The 13,522-nt window shown below is 48.9% G+C and overlaps 1 protein-coding gene across 3 annotated transcripts in view; it reads right to left on the minus strand.

Annotated features, from left to right (window-relative positions):
• Positions 1–13,522, minus strand: part of SYCP2 (synaptonemal complex protein 2) — a 398,741-nt gene that overhangs the window by 20,373 nt on the left and 364,846 nt on the right. For all 3 annotated transcript variants that reach the window (XM_075347762.1, XM_075347763.1, XM_075347760.1), the window contains 4 exons: positions 7,067–7,161; positions 6,892–6,991; positions 6,589–6,647; positions 6,177–6,255 (listed from right to left, as the gene is read on the minus strand). In XM_075347762.1, the coding sequence (XP_075203877.1) occupies positions 6,177–6,255; positions 6,589–6,647; positions 6,892–6,991; positions 7,067–7,161 (333 nt within the window). The remainder of the gene's footprint in view (positions 1–6,176; positions 6,256–6,588; positions 6,648–6,891; positions 6,992–7,066; positions 7,162–13,522) is intronic.

Below are 13,522 nucleotides of genomic sequence, written 5' to 3' on the forward strand. Positions count from 1 at the left end.
CACAAGTCCGTTAACCCACCCAAAACCCTTTCACGTTGGCCGCGACTTCAGCCACTTCTGGCAGGATGTAGAGGCGGCTTACATGGGCTGGTGGTTTCAGGGTATACCTGGCCTGGTGGATCCGCGCCGTCAGCCTCTTCTGGCAGGATTCAGAGGCGGCCTCCACAGTTGGTGCTGACCAGGTACCCTCTTTGTGGTGGTGAGCCAAGGCCCCATAAACAGGCGTGCTCTCTGGTCGCAGGTGAGCCAAGGCCCTTTTCTACGGACGGGCCCCCCCTGGTTGCAGACGAGCCAAGCCCCTAAACAGGCTGGCCCTGGTGGCGGTGCCACTGGTGTAACTATTTACACTGCGAGAGTTTGTGGCTATAGCAAGTTCATAGCCTTAAAGTTTATTTCTCACAATAGTTTTTGTGGGCGCATTTCTTAAACGTTGCAAACAAAACTTTTCAAACTTTAACTGGTCAAAACTTGCTGTACTTCTTACTTTCCTTTACTCCTCTTTTTCACTAGGGCGAGGGCACGTTGGGCACTGGCACCTGTGACTTTCTTGTTCTTTGTCTCTTTCTTCATCTGTAGGATCTTTATCTTTTCGTTCTTGGTCTTCATCTGTTTCTACATCTGGTTCTTTATCTCTATCTTGTCTTTCTTGTCTTTCTTGTCTTTCTTGTCTTTCTTGTCTTTCTTGTCTTTCTTGTTGCAGGGGATGGCTGTAAGGTTTGTTGGGACATAGCGTTACGCCCAGAGCATACAATCCTCTTTCGCCTTGATGCAGGGTGAACTGAACGGAATCTCCCATCTTTAGATTTCTGCAAGGGTGTCCTCTTGGCAGATGAGCGTTCACATCTCTGCGGTTTACAAATATCCCTTCTTTTATTCCTGGTGCTACAATGAAGCCATAACCACTTTTCAAGTTGAAATCTTCCACTACGCCATAACACAGGGGTCCTCTAGCCTGGGCTTTGGACTCTCTCAACAAACGTTTCTCCTTTAGGTCTCTGGCGGTGACTGCTCTCTGTTCAGGAGACTGTGGTGCTGGAGCACACTGTGTTCTTCTGCGCCGTGTCTTGCGGGCTGGATCCATGCCTGTGGGCTCCCAGGTGAAGCTCTTAGGCAGCTCTTCTTCTGCAGAGGGGGTCAGGTCCTCCTCGTCCCAGCGGGAGTATGGCAGCATTTCCGGCTCTGAATACACATCTGCTACTGATGACACTGGAGTCGGAGTCAACCCTTCTGCTTCCTGGCCTCCTCTCCCCCTTAGTTCTTCCTGGCACTCCAGCTGTGGCAGTGCTGGGGATGGATGCTCTTCAGCCGGCCCAGGTGAGGGACTCTTTGGTGTAGCTGCTGCAGGAGTTATCAGGAGACTCTTTGGGGTATGCGGAGGGGGTATGTATTGGCTCACCAGCCATTGTGGAAATTTGGCCTCCAGGTCAGCCTTCATCTGCCAATATGCAGGGTCTTCACCCACCGTGGGCTGCCTATCAGGAACCTCTGTGGACCGGGGAGCGGTGTCTGCTCTGGCCTTACAGGCCGGGGTAAATGCTGAGGTAGTCTTTTCTTGGCGGGCCGCGCCTGGCATGGCGGCGGCCTGGTCTTGGCGGGCCGCGCCCTGTATGGCGGCGGCCTGGTCTTGGCGGGCCGCGCCCTGTATGGCGGCGGCCTGGTCTTGGCGGGCCGCGCCCTGTATGGCGGCGGCCTGGTCTTGGCGGGCCGCGCCCTGTATGGCGGCGGCCTGGTCTTGGCGGGCCGCGCCTGGCATGGCGGCGGCCTGGTCTTGGCGGGCCGCGCCCGGCATGGCGGCGGCCTGGTCTTGGCGGGCCGCGCCCGGCATGGCGGCGGCCTGGTCTTGGCGGGCCGCGCCCGGCATGGCGGCGGCCTGGATCAGTGTCGCTGTTGCAGGGGGCTCTGTGCAGGCTGGGCTGGACGTCGCTGCAGCAGTCTGGGCTTGGCGGGCCGCGCCCTGTATGGCGGCGGCCTGGTCTTGGCGGGCCGCGCCCAGGATGGCGGCGGCCTGGTCCTGGCGGGCCGCGCCCAGGATGGCGGCGGCCTGGTCCTGGCGGGCCGGGCAGGGCATCGCTGCAGGGACTGGATCTTGGTGGGCCGAGCAGGGCATCGCTGCAGCCGCTGGGGCTTGGAGGGCCGCACCTGGCGTGGCTGCGGCCTGCTTCAGCGTCGCCGCACCGGACGCCTCTTCAGGGACCGCGGACGTGGCAGCAGGGGTCGGGGCACTTGCGCGGGCCGGGGCATCATTCGACTCACCCGTTGTTGGTAGCACTGGGGTCTGCGTCGTCGCCGTCCCGCCTGACACCCGGCATGCAGCTCTCCCTTCATAGGCCCGAACCGCCGCGGTCAGCTCCTGCAGTTCCATCCGTTCCTCCCGAATCTGCTCCACGACCCGGGTCTCCAGCCGGTTGCAAAACTGGGCCAGCTCTCGGTACCACCAGGCAGCGGAGCCTGGTTCTGGGTTCCTGCGGTCAGACGCCATTTCTTCTGCGCCGTCTTCTGCACGGTCTCCCAGCAGTGGACTCTTCGCTGCCTCCTGTAACAAGCTGTCCAGTTTCTGCTCTGTCTCTTTCAACAGCTCCTCTCCCAGCAGCAGGCTTGTGGCTCTCTTTCCTTCCCGCCGTCTCTCGACGCTTCCACTCTCATAGCTGGCAAGGTCAGAACTCTGCAGGGGATCTCTGGGTAGCCACGCCTCTTCGTGGGCGGTAACTTCTTCCAGCGCGGGCTGCTGTTGTTTTTCAGCGCGCTTTTCATGGTGGCAATATGGCGGCGCTTCCAATTTTTCAAGCGGACCGCCCAGGCACATGGTCACCTGTCTGAACAGGTCTAGTCCTTATCCTGTTCGTGACGCCAGATGTGAAGCCCCGCCGGTGTTGTATCAGTGCATACCTTCAGGGACTCCACGTAGCTGGTGCTGGTCACAGGTAGGGAATCTTCAGTTTTTGATCGTGACGCCACTCTCAGTATTTGCGGTCAGAGGGGACCGCCACTGCAGGTTAGAGGACGCCTGGGGCTGATGGTGGGTGCAGTCGGGTGTAGTAGCCTCCTGAGAGTGAGGCAAGCCCCAGGGTCCTTTGTAAAGCTGTAGTACCACAAGTCGCAGAATGACCACACACAGGCAGAGTGTCTTTCAGGGTTTTTACTCACTTCAGGTGGCAGGGTGAGTAACCCGGGCGTAGCTGGGATGAACCAGGTGGGAACCAGGTATCCTTCCGGCTGACTGTATGAGGGTGACTACAAACTCGCCTTCCTTAGCCCTTGGTGGTTTGGGGTGACCCCGACTTTGAGTCCCTATGGGGGTCACCCAGGGAAGATGCTCCAAGCCTCTCTCCCCTTCTTGTGTTGCCGTGTGCTTGTTCCCCGGGCCAGGCCACTCCAGCCTCTTGCCTCCTGTGACTTATGGGCCCTACTTGCGGTTACGTGGCTGCGGCTTTTGGTTGTTATGGTGTGGGCTGTAAGAGCCCCACACCGGCAGGTTTAGCAGAGAAAGGTGAATCTATCCTCGCTTCGGGATCTGCCGCCCGGTTGGGCCTGGTGCTCTCTAGAAGTCTCCTTACTTCCCACTCCGTGCACTCTCTAGCTGAAGCTGGCTTTCAGGCAGCACTCCTAGTTGACCGTTCTCCCCCGTCTGTAGTCACTGCGCGGGCGCTGTTAGACAGCATCAGCCCCACAGGTCTGCTCCACACTGAGCCCTCTGGAGTTCTGCTCTCTAACTGACTCACTGCTCCTCCTCTCCTGTTCTTGCCTACGCCACCTAGCAACCAGACTCTCCACCACACCCCTTGAGAGGAGATGGAGGCTTTTAACCCCCTGCCACTATTCCAGTGGAGGTATAGGCTTTGCCCCCTCCTGGGATCCCCAGGGGTCCTCTCATGGGTACATGTGTGAGACCTGATCACTATGCGCCTGTGTTCCACACCCCTGTCAGCCTTCTGGATTACCTGTATTGTACTGTCCCCAGCATGGGTGCAGTACTCAGTGGTGCCTGACCAGGTCAGGGGCGCCACATTACAACACCAGAAAACAAAAATGTGTCATGTTCTGTTCTAACACATAACATATTACAGAGATGCTCGTGCGGGGGAAGAGTACAGACTGGTTGTGGGTCTGTATTACGGATTATTAGGTGTGCTGCCCCAAAGAGTCAGTATGTATTTTATAGACAATGTGTTTGCAAATTTGAAAGGGTTTTCTCATGATCATAACTGTATAAAATTGCTGACTGCTTGTGAAACAATGCAATTTATCGCTTATTAAAAATCTCTCTGGTCTCAAGAACAGTGGCATATTTTTCCCAATAAGATCAATTTTTATTGATAGTACTACCATACCTTTTCCAAGTACTGAAATCAAAGCCACCATCAATGCATTACAGCCCTTACTGATTTATGGGACCCAGTGAAGAGGGGGGCTCGGCGAGGGCATGAGGTAATTACTTCGTTTTGTTAAGTCCCAGTCATAGCATGATAGCCGCAGCCTGCAGATACTAGATGAAGCGTACTGCTCTGCCCCATGGCTAATTTGCATGTGACAGCGGGCCGCATGCGAATTAGCTATGTGGCGGCGCGCATTGACCCAGCATAAAGTGTCCTCAGCATAGGGGGACGGATGTATCTGCCATCATTAGTGATTCTTTTTCGCTGAGGAAGGAGGCAGATCAGTCTCCGAAATGCGTTGGAATGATCTAAATAAAAGAATAGTGTTTTATTACACTCATGCTCGTGGTTTTCTAGCGCGCAATAACAACGTTTTCTCCAGTTTTTTTACTCTGATATCATTAGTGACGTCAGACGCTTCCAGTTGCCCTCTTTTGCTTCGGCCACTTTATGATGGGTGAGTGTGCACCACCACATGGCTAATTTGCATTTGATGCGCTTCAAGCACATTGCATGCAAATTAGCCATGTGGTGGCGCCAGGGGTAGTGAAGCAGAGAAGTGCACATCATCCTCGCCGACATACAGCAGTGTGGTGAGGTCATCACGCTGCAAACTCATCACATTGCTGCGAGCCGCGCAAAGGTAGTAAGGAATGGTAAGTGCTCCATGGAGCAGCTAAAAATTATATGTCCTAACATTTACTCTGGAGGGGACAGGTCAGAAGGCGAGGGGGCAAAGTGTTACTTCAAGGGCACATTATAGGGAAATAGGGGAAATTGTGAGGCATTTTATTGCTTGGAGTAGTGTGTGTGGGGGATATTATACAGACGGGCAGTGTGTGGGGTTATATTATCCAGAGGGGTAGTGTGTTTGGGGGGAAATTGTACAGAGAGGCAGTGTGTGTAGGGGATATTGTACAGGGGAGCAGTGTGTGGGGTTATATTATACAGAAGGGCAGTAGCCTTCTAGCCTGGTACTGGTAAACAGGTGTAACCTGCTGACGAGGAGTCAACTTTATTTTTTAGTGTCTGTGTCCTGGTGGCAGCAGCATATACCCATGGTTTCATGTGCCGCCCCAATGAGTGCCACAGGAAAAAACAAATATTCTAGAGTTTTGATATGTACTACAAACAAAGAAAGGGACGGTGTACAGGGGGGCTAATCATCAACAACTACTTACAAGGCAATGTAAGGCAATGCAATTAGGCTGTCCAGCTCTTGGCAAGCAGCTGATCTTGGTTGAAGAAGTTGCAGCCAGCAATTCGCTTAAAGCCTCGGTTCAACCTGCGCAGAGCTTCCAATGCGAGAATATCTGAAGCGATATGCTAATGACCCTCTGGTGCGAGCAAGGGTCATGCGACTGTGATCCGATCTTGCGATCGGGTCACATCTGCGGAGAAGAGGGGGGGGCACTTTCTCCTCATCTCCTCCGCTGCCTGTCTCTGAGTACATCGCACTGCAGTCGGATGTCATGCGAGTGCAGTGCGATCTTTCACACGCTCCCATAGACTTGTATGGGAGTGCTTGAGCCGAGAATTGCTGCCAAATGCAGCATGCTGCTATTCATTACTTTAGGCTGATACGGCATGAGAAATCAATCGCAGATGGACACTGCCCCATAGTTTTGCACTGGTGCGAGTGCAGTCCGATGTTTTATCGGATTGCATTTGTCCGTGCAAAACGCAAGTGAAACCTTACTCTAAGACCAGCTACAGCAGGGAAAATGTAGTACTACACACTACTGATAACATAAGTCCTTTAGAGTAGGTGCACTACAAGTAAGGCAAACCCCTTTCACTTACTTCAGAGTGAAAGATCTTTTCTTCGTAGTCTGTGCTGTGGGAAACATTTGTTTCAAATGAAGCCTTCAGACAGTGAACCCTATGAGAACAATCAAAAAATTAGGAAAATACAGTAAAAATAGATTGTCGTGTTAAAAAAAACATAACTGTCACTACTGTGTGACCCTGAATGGTAATTGGCGAAGGAAACATGTAAAGTAAGGCTTCAAGTAAAAAATGGGAAAAATTGGAAAATGCATGAAAAGTGTGAAACAAACATGAGATTGGGAGTGGTCACACTACTTTGCGTCTCTGTAGAACAGATCCTTGATCATTTTTTTGGTATTGAATACAAGCAACAATGACTCCCTATTTGAATTCTAATAATAATTGCTAGGACAAAATGACAGCCCAGGGTTAGGCACTGACTTACCTTCTGTGCTCATTCTTATGATAAAGGCTTAAGACTTGAGTCTGCTGGCTCCAAAATTTCTGAAAGCACAAATGAAGGACAAGGAGCTGCTGATAATAATCTGAGGTCTCACATTATCTCTCTACCAGAAACCCTGACAAAGGTGGATGAGTGCAATGAAAGTGACAGAGATGGAATTGTTTTTGTTCTTGACAGCTATTGAGATGTCAACATATTTATCTGTAATCTTAGATTACCTATTGTAAGCGTAAAGTAATACTCTTAACAGTCATGGATGGAGAAATGTGATTCAGCTATACTTACTGTAAATTCTTTTTCCATTTGCTTTACGGCCTGGGAATCTTGTTCAAAACTCTCAATCTCTTCCTGCACTGTTTGATGGAATTTTTCCAGCCCTATTATTCTTAATGAGATAGAAAGTACTAAGTCATGATAAACTGCTGGGGAGCTGCTATAGGAAAAAGTCTTTGGTACCAACCTGCATTTTCGGACCTGAACATCTGCGGAAGTTAAGTGTTTTTGCGCTGACTTCAGAGAATGCTTTGTAAAGTTATCCATTCTTCTGTAGCGATTCTGTAAAAATTATAAATCAAAACATTTAATTATGTATTATTTCATTATATTTTTTAATTTAAAAAAATGTTAACCCTTTTCCAGTAGTTAAAAACAAGTTTTTGCCACATGGAGTTTTGCTCAAAACTCGTTGATTGCCTGATGCCGCCATGACACTGTTCACACTACAGATAGTGACACTTCAGACTATGATTCCTCTGGTGTTTCTGAGTTTCACAGGCAGGCTTGGGTGTCAACCGGCTGTGTGCTCATTCATGGTCAGGCTAGCAAGAGTTAACCTCTAGCCTGCTAGTTACCTCTGGCATCACATGTTGTTGGAAACCTATCACATTTGCTTCCCGCCTAAGATGGTGGAATCTGTCTTCTCATGCTGACTATAGCTTATTGCTGTGTTGGTTTGTGTGCTGTTGTGTCCCAGTCCTGCTGGTGATTAAATTGCGTGGTGCTTGGAATTGTTGTAGAAGTTCTCCCGTCATCTTATTGTTTCCTCCCTGCTCTTATTTTCCTACTTATCTCTTACAGTCTTAAGGTCCAGTCACACTAAGCAACTTACGAGTACTCCTGTTTGTGAATATAGTGGCCATCCTCTGGTTTGACTGACGGCTATTACTCCAGATCAACCCTTTTCCCCATAGAAATGCCTGCTCAGTTTATGCGCACATTTTCAAAGGTGATTAAACTGCTGGTAAAACCAAAGTCCCCTGCAAACTCCTCTGGAGGCTTATCATCTCTGGGAACAAAAGGATCAGGCATTTTGAAATCTACATGTTGCCCTCTGCATCTTTCACTGGGAGGCCACTTTACATAATAGACAGTAGCTGGTCCCAATAAAATCAGAAGAGTCTGTCAATATAAATCTAATGTTTGTGGAGGTCTGTGTTGGACATATCATTGGTGCCATGTGTGCAGCCGCTCAGGGGCCCAAGAGGTAAGTGGGCCACAACCACCTTCAAAGCAGGTGACATTTTGCATTATGCTGAGCTATAAAGGTCCAGTTACACTAAGCAACTTACCAGCGATCCCAACAACGATAGGGATCGCTGGTAAGTTGCTAGGAGGTTGCTGGTGAGATGTCACACTGCGACGCTCCAGCGATCCCACCAGCAACCTGACCTGGCAGGGATCGCTGGAGTGTCGCTACACGAGTTGCTGGTGAGCTCACCAGCAACCAGCCCCCAGCGCCGCGTGGAAGATGCTGCGCTTGGTAACTAAGGTAAATATCGGGTAACCAACCCGATATTTACCTTGGTTACCAGCGCGCGGAGCTACACGTGCAGAGAGCAGGGAGCAGCGCACACTGAGCGCTGGCTCCCTGCTCTTCTAGTTACAGCACACATCGGGTTAATTACCCGATGTGTGCTGCAGCTACATGTGCACAGAGCAGGGAGCAGCGCACAATGCTTAGCGCTGGCTCCTTGCTCTCCTAGTTACAGCACACATCGGGTTAATTACCCGATGTGTCCTGCAGCTAAATGTGCACAGAGCAGGGAGCAGCGCACAATGCTTAGCGCTGGCTCCCTGCTCTCCTAGCTACAGCACACATCGGGTTAATTAACCCGATGTGTCCTGCAGCTACATGTGCAGAGAGCAGGAGCCGGCACTGACAGTGAGAGCGGAGGAGGCTGGTAACAAAGGTAAATATCGGGTAACCAAGGACAGGGCTTCTTGGTTACCCGATGTTTACAGTGGTTACCAGCCTCCGCAGAAGCCGGCTCCTGCTGCCTGCACATTTATGTTGCTGTCTCGCTGTCACACACAGCGATCTGTGCTTCACAGCGGGACAGCAACAACTAAAAAATGGCCCAGGACATTCAGCAACAACCAACGACCTCACAGCAGGGGCCAGGTTGTTGCTGGATGTAACACACAGCAACATCGCTAGCAAACGTCACAAAAGTTGTTCGTTAGCAGCGATGTTGCTAGCGATGTTGCTTAGTGTGACGGGGCCTTTATACCTCTCTGAGTGTGCTGTGAGATAGAGTTTTGATTTCCCCTGTTTAAACCAACAGAACTAGACAATCACACTCCTGTCCTGGCCCTCCCCTTTGCAGAAGATCTGTGCTGGTAAGGAGCAGGGCCAGGAAGGCGGGTCAGACATCCTTACCTTCAGAGGTAACTGAGATCAGGGATAGCTAGGGTTCCCCTAGCCTGAGGGCCAGTCTATGTGCCGCTGACTCCAGCTTTCTTCATAACATCCGTGACAGTTCTGGTCAGATATGATCACTTAGGTGCAAGGCTCTGGTAAGACTAGGGCCGTCATCAGGGCATTACAATCATTACCGCTGTATGGGGCCCAGTGAAGATGGGGGCCCCTGGTAATTACATTACACTTAATTAATATTTGGGGACCGCACACCCACCTCTTCAGGGCCCCACTACACCCAACTCCGCCTCTCCGTGCCCCGCCCCACAACTCTTCTGTAGCCTGGAGTTACCGCCGTGAACTCTGAAGCAGGGGGGCCGGCCGAGTCTGACATCTTCAGTGACGTCAGACATTCCCGCCCATCCCTCATTTCTTCATTAGATTTCTACTGCACATGCGCTAAATAAGCTGCCATGCGCAGTACAAACAAGAGCTCTCCGGAAGAAGAGGAACCTCCAATCACCGCCGAGCGCGCCAGGATGGTGAGTATGATCTGTGTGTGTCTGTCTTCCTGTTTCTAGCTCATACACAGCTCCATACTGTATATCCAGGTGCACACTATATCCTGTATTACAGTGTGTCTGGATATAGTGTGGATCTGTGTATACAGTATGGGGCTGTGTACAAACTATATACAATCCACAGCCTCTATTGTGTATGCCCAGAGCCTTTATTGAGTATATAGCCCACAGTTTCTATTGTGCATACAGCCTGCAGACTTTGTATATGCAGCCTCTATTGAGTATATAACGCATAGCCTCTGTTGTGTATATACTCCACACCCTCTATGGTGTATACAGCCTCTATTGTATATACACCCCACACCCTCTATGGTGTATACAGCCCCTATTGTGTATACACCCCGCACCCTCTATGGTGTATACAGCCTCTATTGTGAATACACCCCGCAGCTTCTATGGTGTATACTGCCTCTATTGTGTATACACCTCGCAGCCTCTATGGCGTATATAGCCTCTATTGTGTATACACCCGGCAGCCTCTATTGTGTATAAAACCTCTATTGTGTATATAGCACACAGCCTTGTTTGCGTATACAGCCTCTTTTGCGTATACAGCCTCTATTGTGTATGCAGACCACAATCCCTTTTTGTATATGCAGCCTCTTTTGTGTATGTAGCCCACAGCCTTTTTCTGTATGCAGCCTATATTTTGTATGCAGCTCACAGTCCATTTTTGTATATGCAGCCTCTATTATGTATACAGCCCATAGCCTCTATTGTGTATACAACCCAGAGTCCCTTTTTGTATATGCAGTCTCTATTGTGTATATAGCCCACAGCCTCTTTTGTGTATACAGCCTCTATTGTCTATGCAGGCCACAGTCCCTTTTTGTATATACAGCCTCTATTGTGTATATAGCCCACAGCACTGTTGTGCATACAGCCTCTATTGTGTATGCAGCCTCTATTGTGTATACAGCCCACATCATCTATTGTGTACACAGCCCACAGCCTCTATTGTGTATGCAGGTTACAGTCCCTTTTTGTATATGCAGCCTCTACTGTGCATACAACCTCTATTGTATATGCAGCCTCCATGGTGTATATAGCCTCTATTGTGTATACAACCCACATTCCCTCTTTATATATGCAGCCTCTATTGTGTATATAGCCCACAGCCTCTTTTGTGTATTCAACCTCTATTATGTATACAGCCACAATCCCTTTTGATATATGCAGCCTCTATTGTGTATGCAGCCTCTATTGTGTATGCAGCCCGCAGACTTATTTCTATGCAGACTCTTGCAGACTCTTGTGTTGCAGCCTCTATTGACTATACAGCCAGCAGCAGCCTCTACTGAATATATAGCCAGCAGCAGCCTCTACTGAGCATACAGCCAGCAGCCTCTATAATAAATATATGAAGTCTGTGTACTCACATATGCAGGAGTTTTTCCAAGAGTGGTTGGTGGGACCATGGAATGTTCGAGGGAGGGAGGCGGAGCTGGAGTGGATCCTGGGTGTCATCTCAAGGGGTCCCAAACATTTTGCCAGTATGGGGCCCTGACATTCCTAGTGGCGGCCCTGGGAAAGACACTGATGGCCCTCCGTACATTTTAGATAGCTGTTGAATGAATGTGCACTAGATGAATCTGCCCATTTAGATGGGACTTGCTGACCATCTGATGTGAATAGGAGCCTTCAGACTCTTGTATGACAGATGATGATGGGGAGAGAATAATCAGGCTGTTGTAATTTCAATGTCTGATCCTGTTTTCAGGGCAGATAAGCCGCTGCCACAGGAGTCAGGCAGTGTTTTTTTCCTATCTTATTGAGGGAAACAAATGAACGTTTGGTCGTGTCAAGTGCTCATGTGTATGGTGGAGTTGGGAGAGATAGCCGTCTGCAGAATGAACGTTCCGCCAACAGATCTCATTTGTATAGCCACTCTAAGTTTAAAATACTAATACAGTTCTCTCTAAACCCCAATACACATTCATGATTAGCTGAGTATTCTTTTTTTTTTTTCTTTTTGAAGATGGGAGAGAAAGTTACTTTCAGAATTTTCTGGCACCTGCTTACATTATTGGAGAACAAAATGATTGGACATATAAAACAGAAATCCTTCCACTTTTTCTCCACGCATATCATCTGCCTGGGAAGATATGGGAGGCTCTGACTTATATTTCCTAATCAGCTGGTGAAGCAGAATTCAGCAAGTTTTGCTGACCATTCTCTAATGCGTATGGAGGATTAAAGAGGTTATCGGTAATCTAACTACTAAGATCGGTGGGGTTCTGGTACCCCACCGCTCAGTTGAAATCTGCTCTATCAGCAGCTGGATATAAGCTATGTACGGGACTAACCACAGCAGATCCGTACAATATTTAGTGGCTACTGATGGATACTGCACCTTTTCTCCTATTCAGCCAATAAACAATTCATGGTGCTGCTGTGCTTCGCCCTGTACACTGCTTATATCTGGCATATTTCAGCTTATCCATGGGGTGCTGGGTGTCGGCAGGGCCGGCTCCAGGTTTTTGTGGGCCCCGGGCGGAAGAGTCCCAGTGGGCCCCATCCACACGCAGACACACATACGTACACATACATATACATATTTAACGACAAACTCACAAAAATACATATAGAACTGACACATCTATACAGTCATATACACTGACATACATAGATACACATCATACATGCATACAGACAAAAACACACAGCTCTGCTGGATACATACATACAGACACAGCGCTGCTACATACATACACACATAGCTCTGCCACATACATACACACATAGCTCTGCTATATACATGCACACATAGCTCTGCTACATACATAGCTCTGCTACATACATAGCTCTGCTATATACATACACACATAGCTCTGCTACATACACACATAGCTCTGCTATATACATGCACACATAGCTCTGCTATATACATACACACCTAGCTCTGCTATATACATACACACATAGCTCTGCTACATACACACATAGCTCTGCTATATACATACACACATAGCTCTGCTACATACACACATAGCTCTGCTATATACATGCACACATAGCTCTGCTATATACATACACACCTAGCTCTGCTATATACATACACACATAGCTCTGCTACATACACACATAGCTCTGCTATATACATACACACATAGCTCTGCTACATACACACATAGCTCTGCTATATACATGCACACATAGCTCTGCTATATACATACACACCTAGCTCTGCTATATACATACACACATAGCTCTGCTACATACACACCTAGCTCTGCTATATACATACACACATAGCTCTGCTATATACATGCACACATAGCTCTGCTATATACATACACACCTAGCTCTGCTATATACATACACACATAGCTCTGCTATATACATACACACATAGCTCTGCTATATACATACACACATAGCTCTGCTATATACATACACACATAGCTCTGCTATATACATACACACATAGCTCTGCTATATACATGCACACATAGCTCTGCTATATACATACACACCTAGCTCTGCTATATACATACACACCTAGCTCTGCTATATACATGCACACATAGCTCTGCTATATACATACACACCTAGCTCTGCTATATACATGCACACATAGCTCTGCTATATACATGCACACATAGCTCTGCTATATACATACACACCTAGCTCTGCTATATACATACACACATAGCTCTGCTATATACATACACACATAGCTCTGCTATATACATAC

Source organism: Anomaloglossus baeobatrachus, chromosome 5 (genome assembly GCF_048569485.1).
Source record: "Anomaloglossus baeobatrachus isolate aAnoBae1 chromosome 5, aAnoBae1.hap1, whole genome shotgun sequence".
Lineage (NCBI taxonomy): Eukaryota > Metazoa > Chordata > Amphibia > Anura > Aromobatidae > Anomaloglossus > Anomaloglossus baeobatrachus.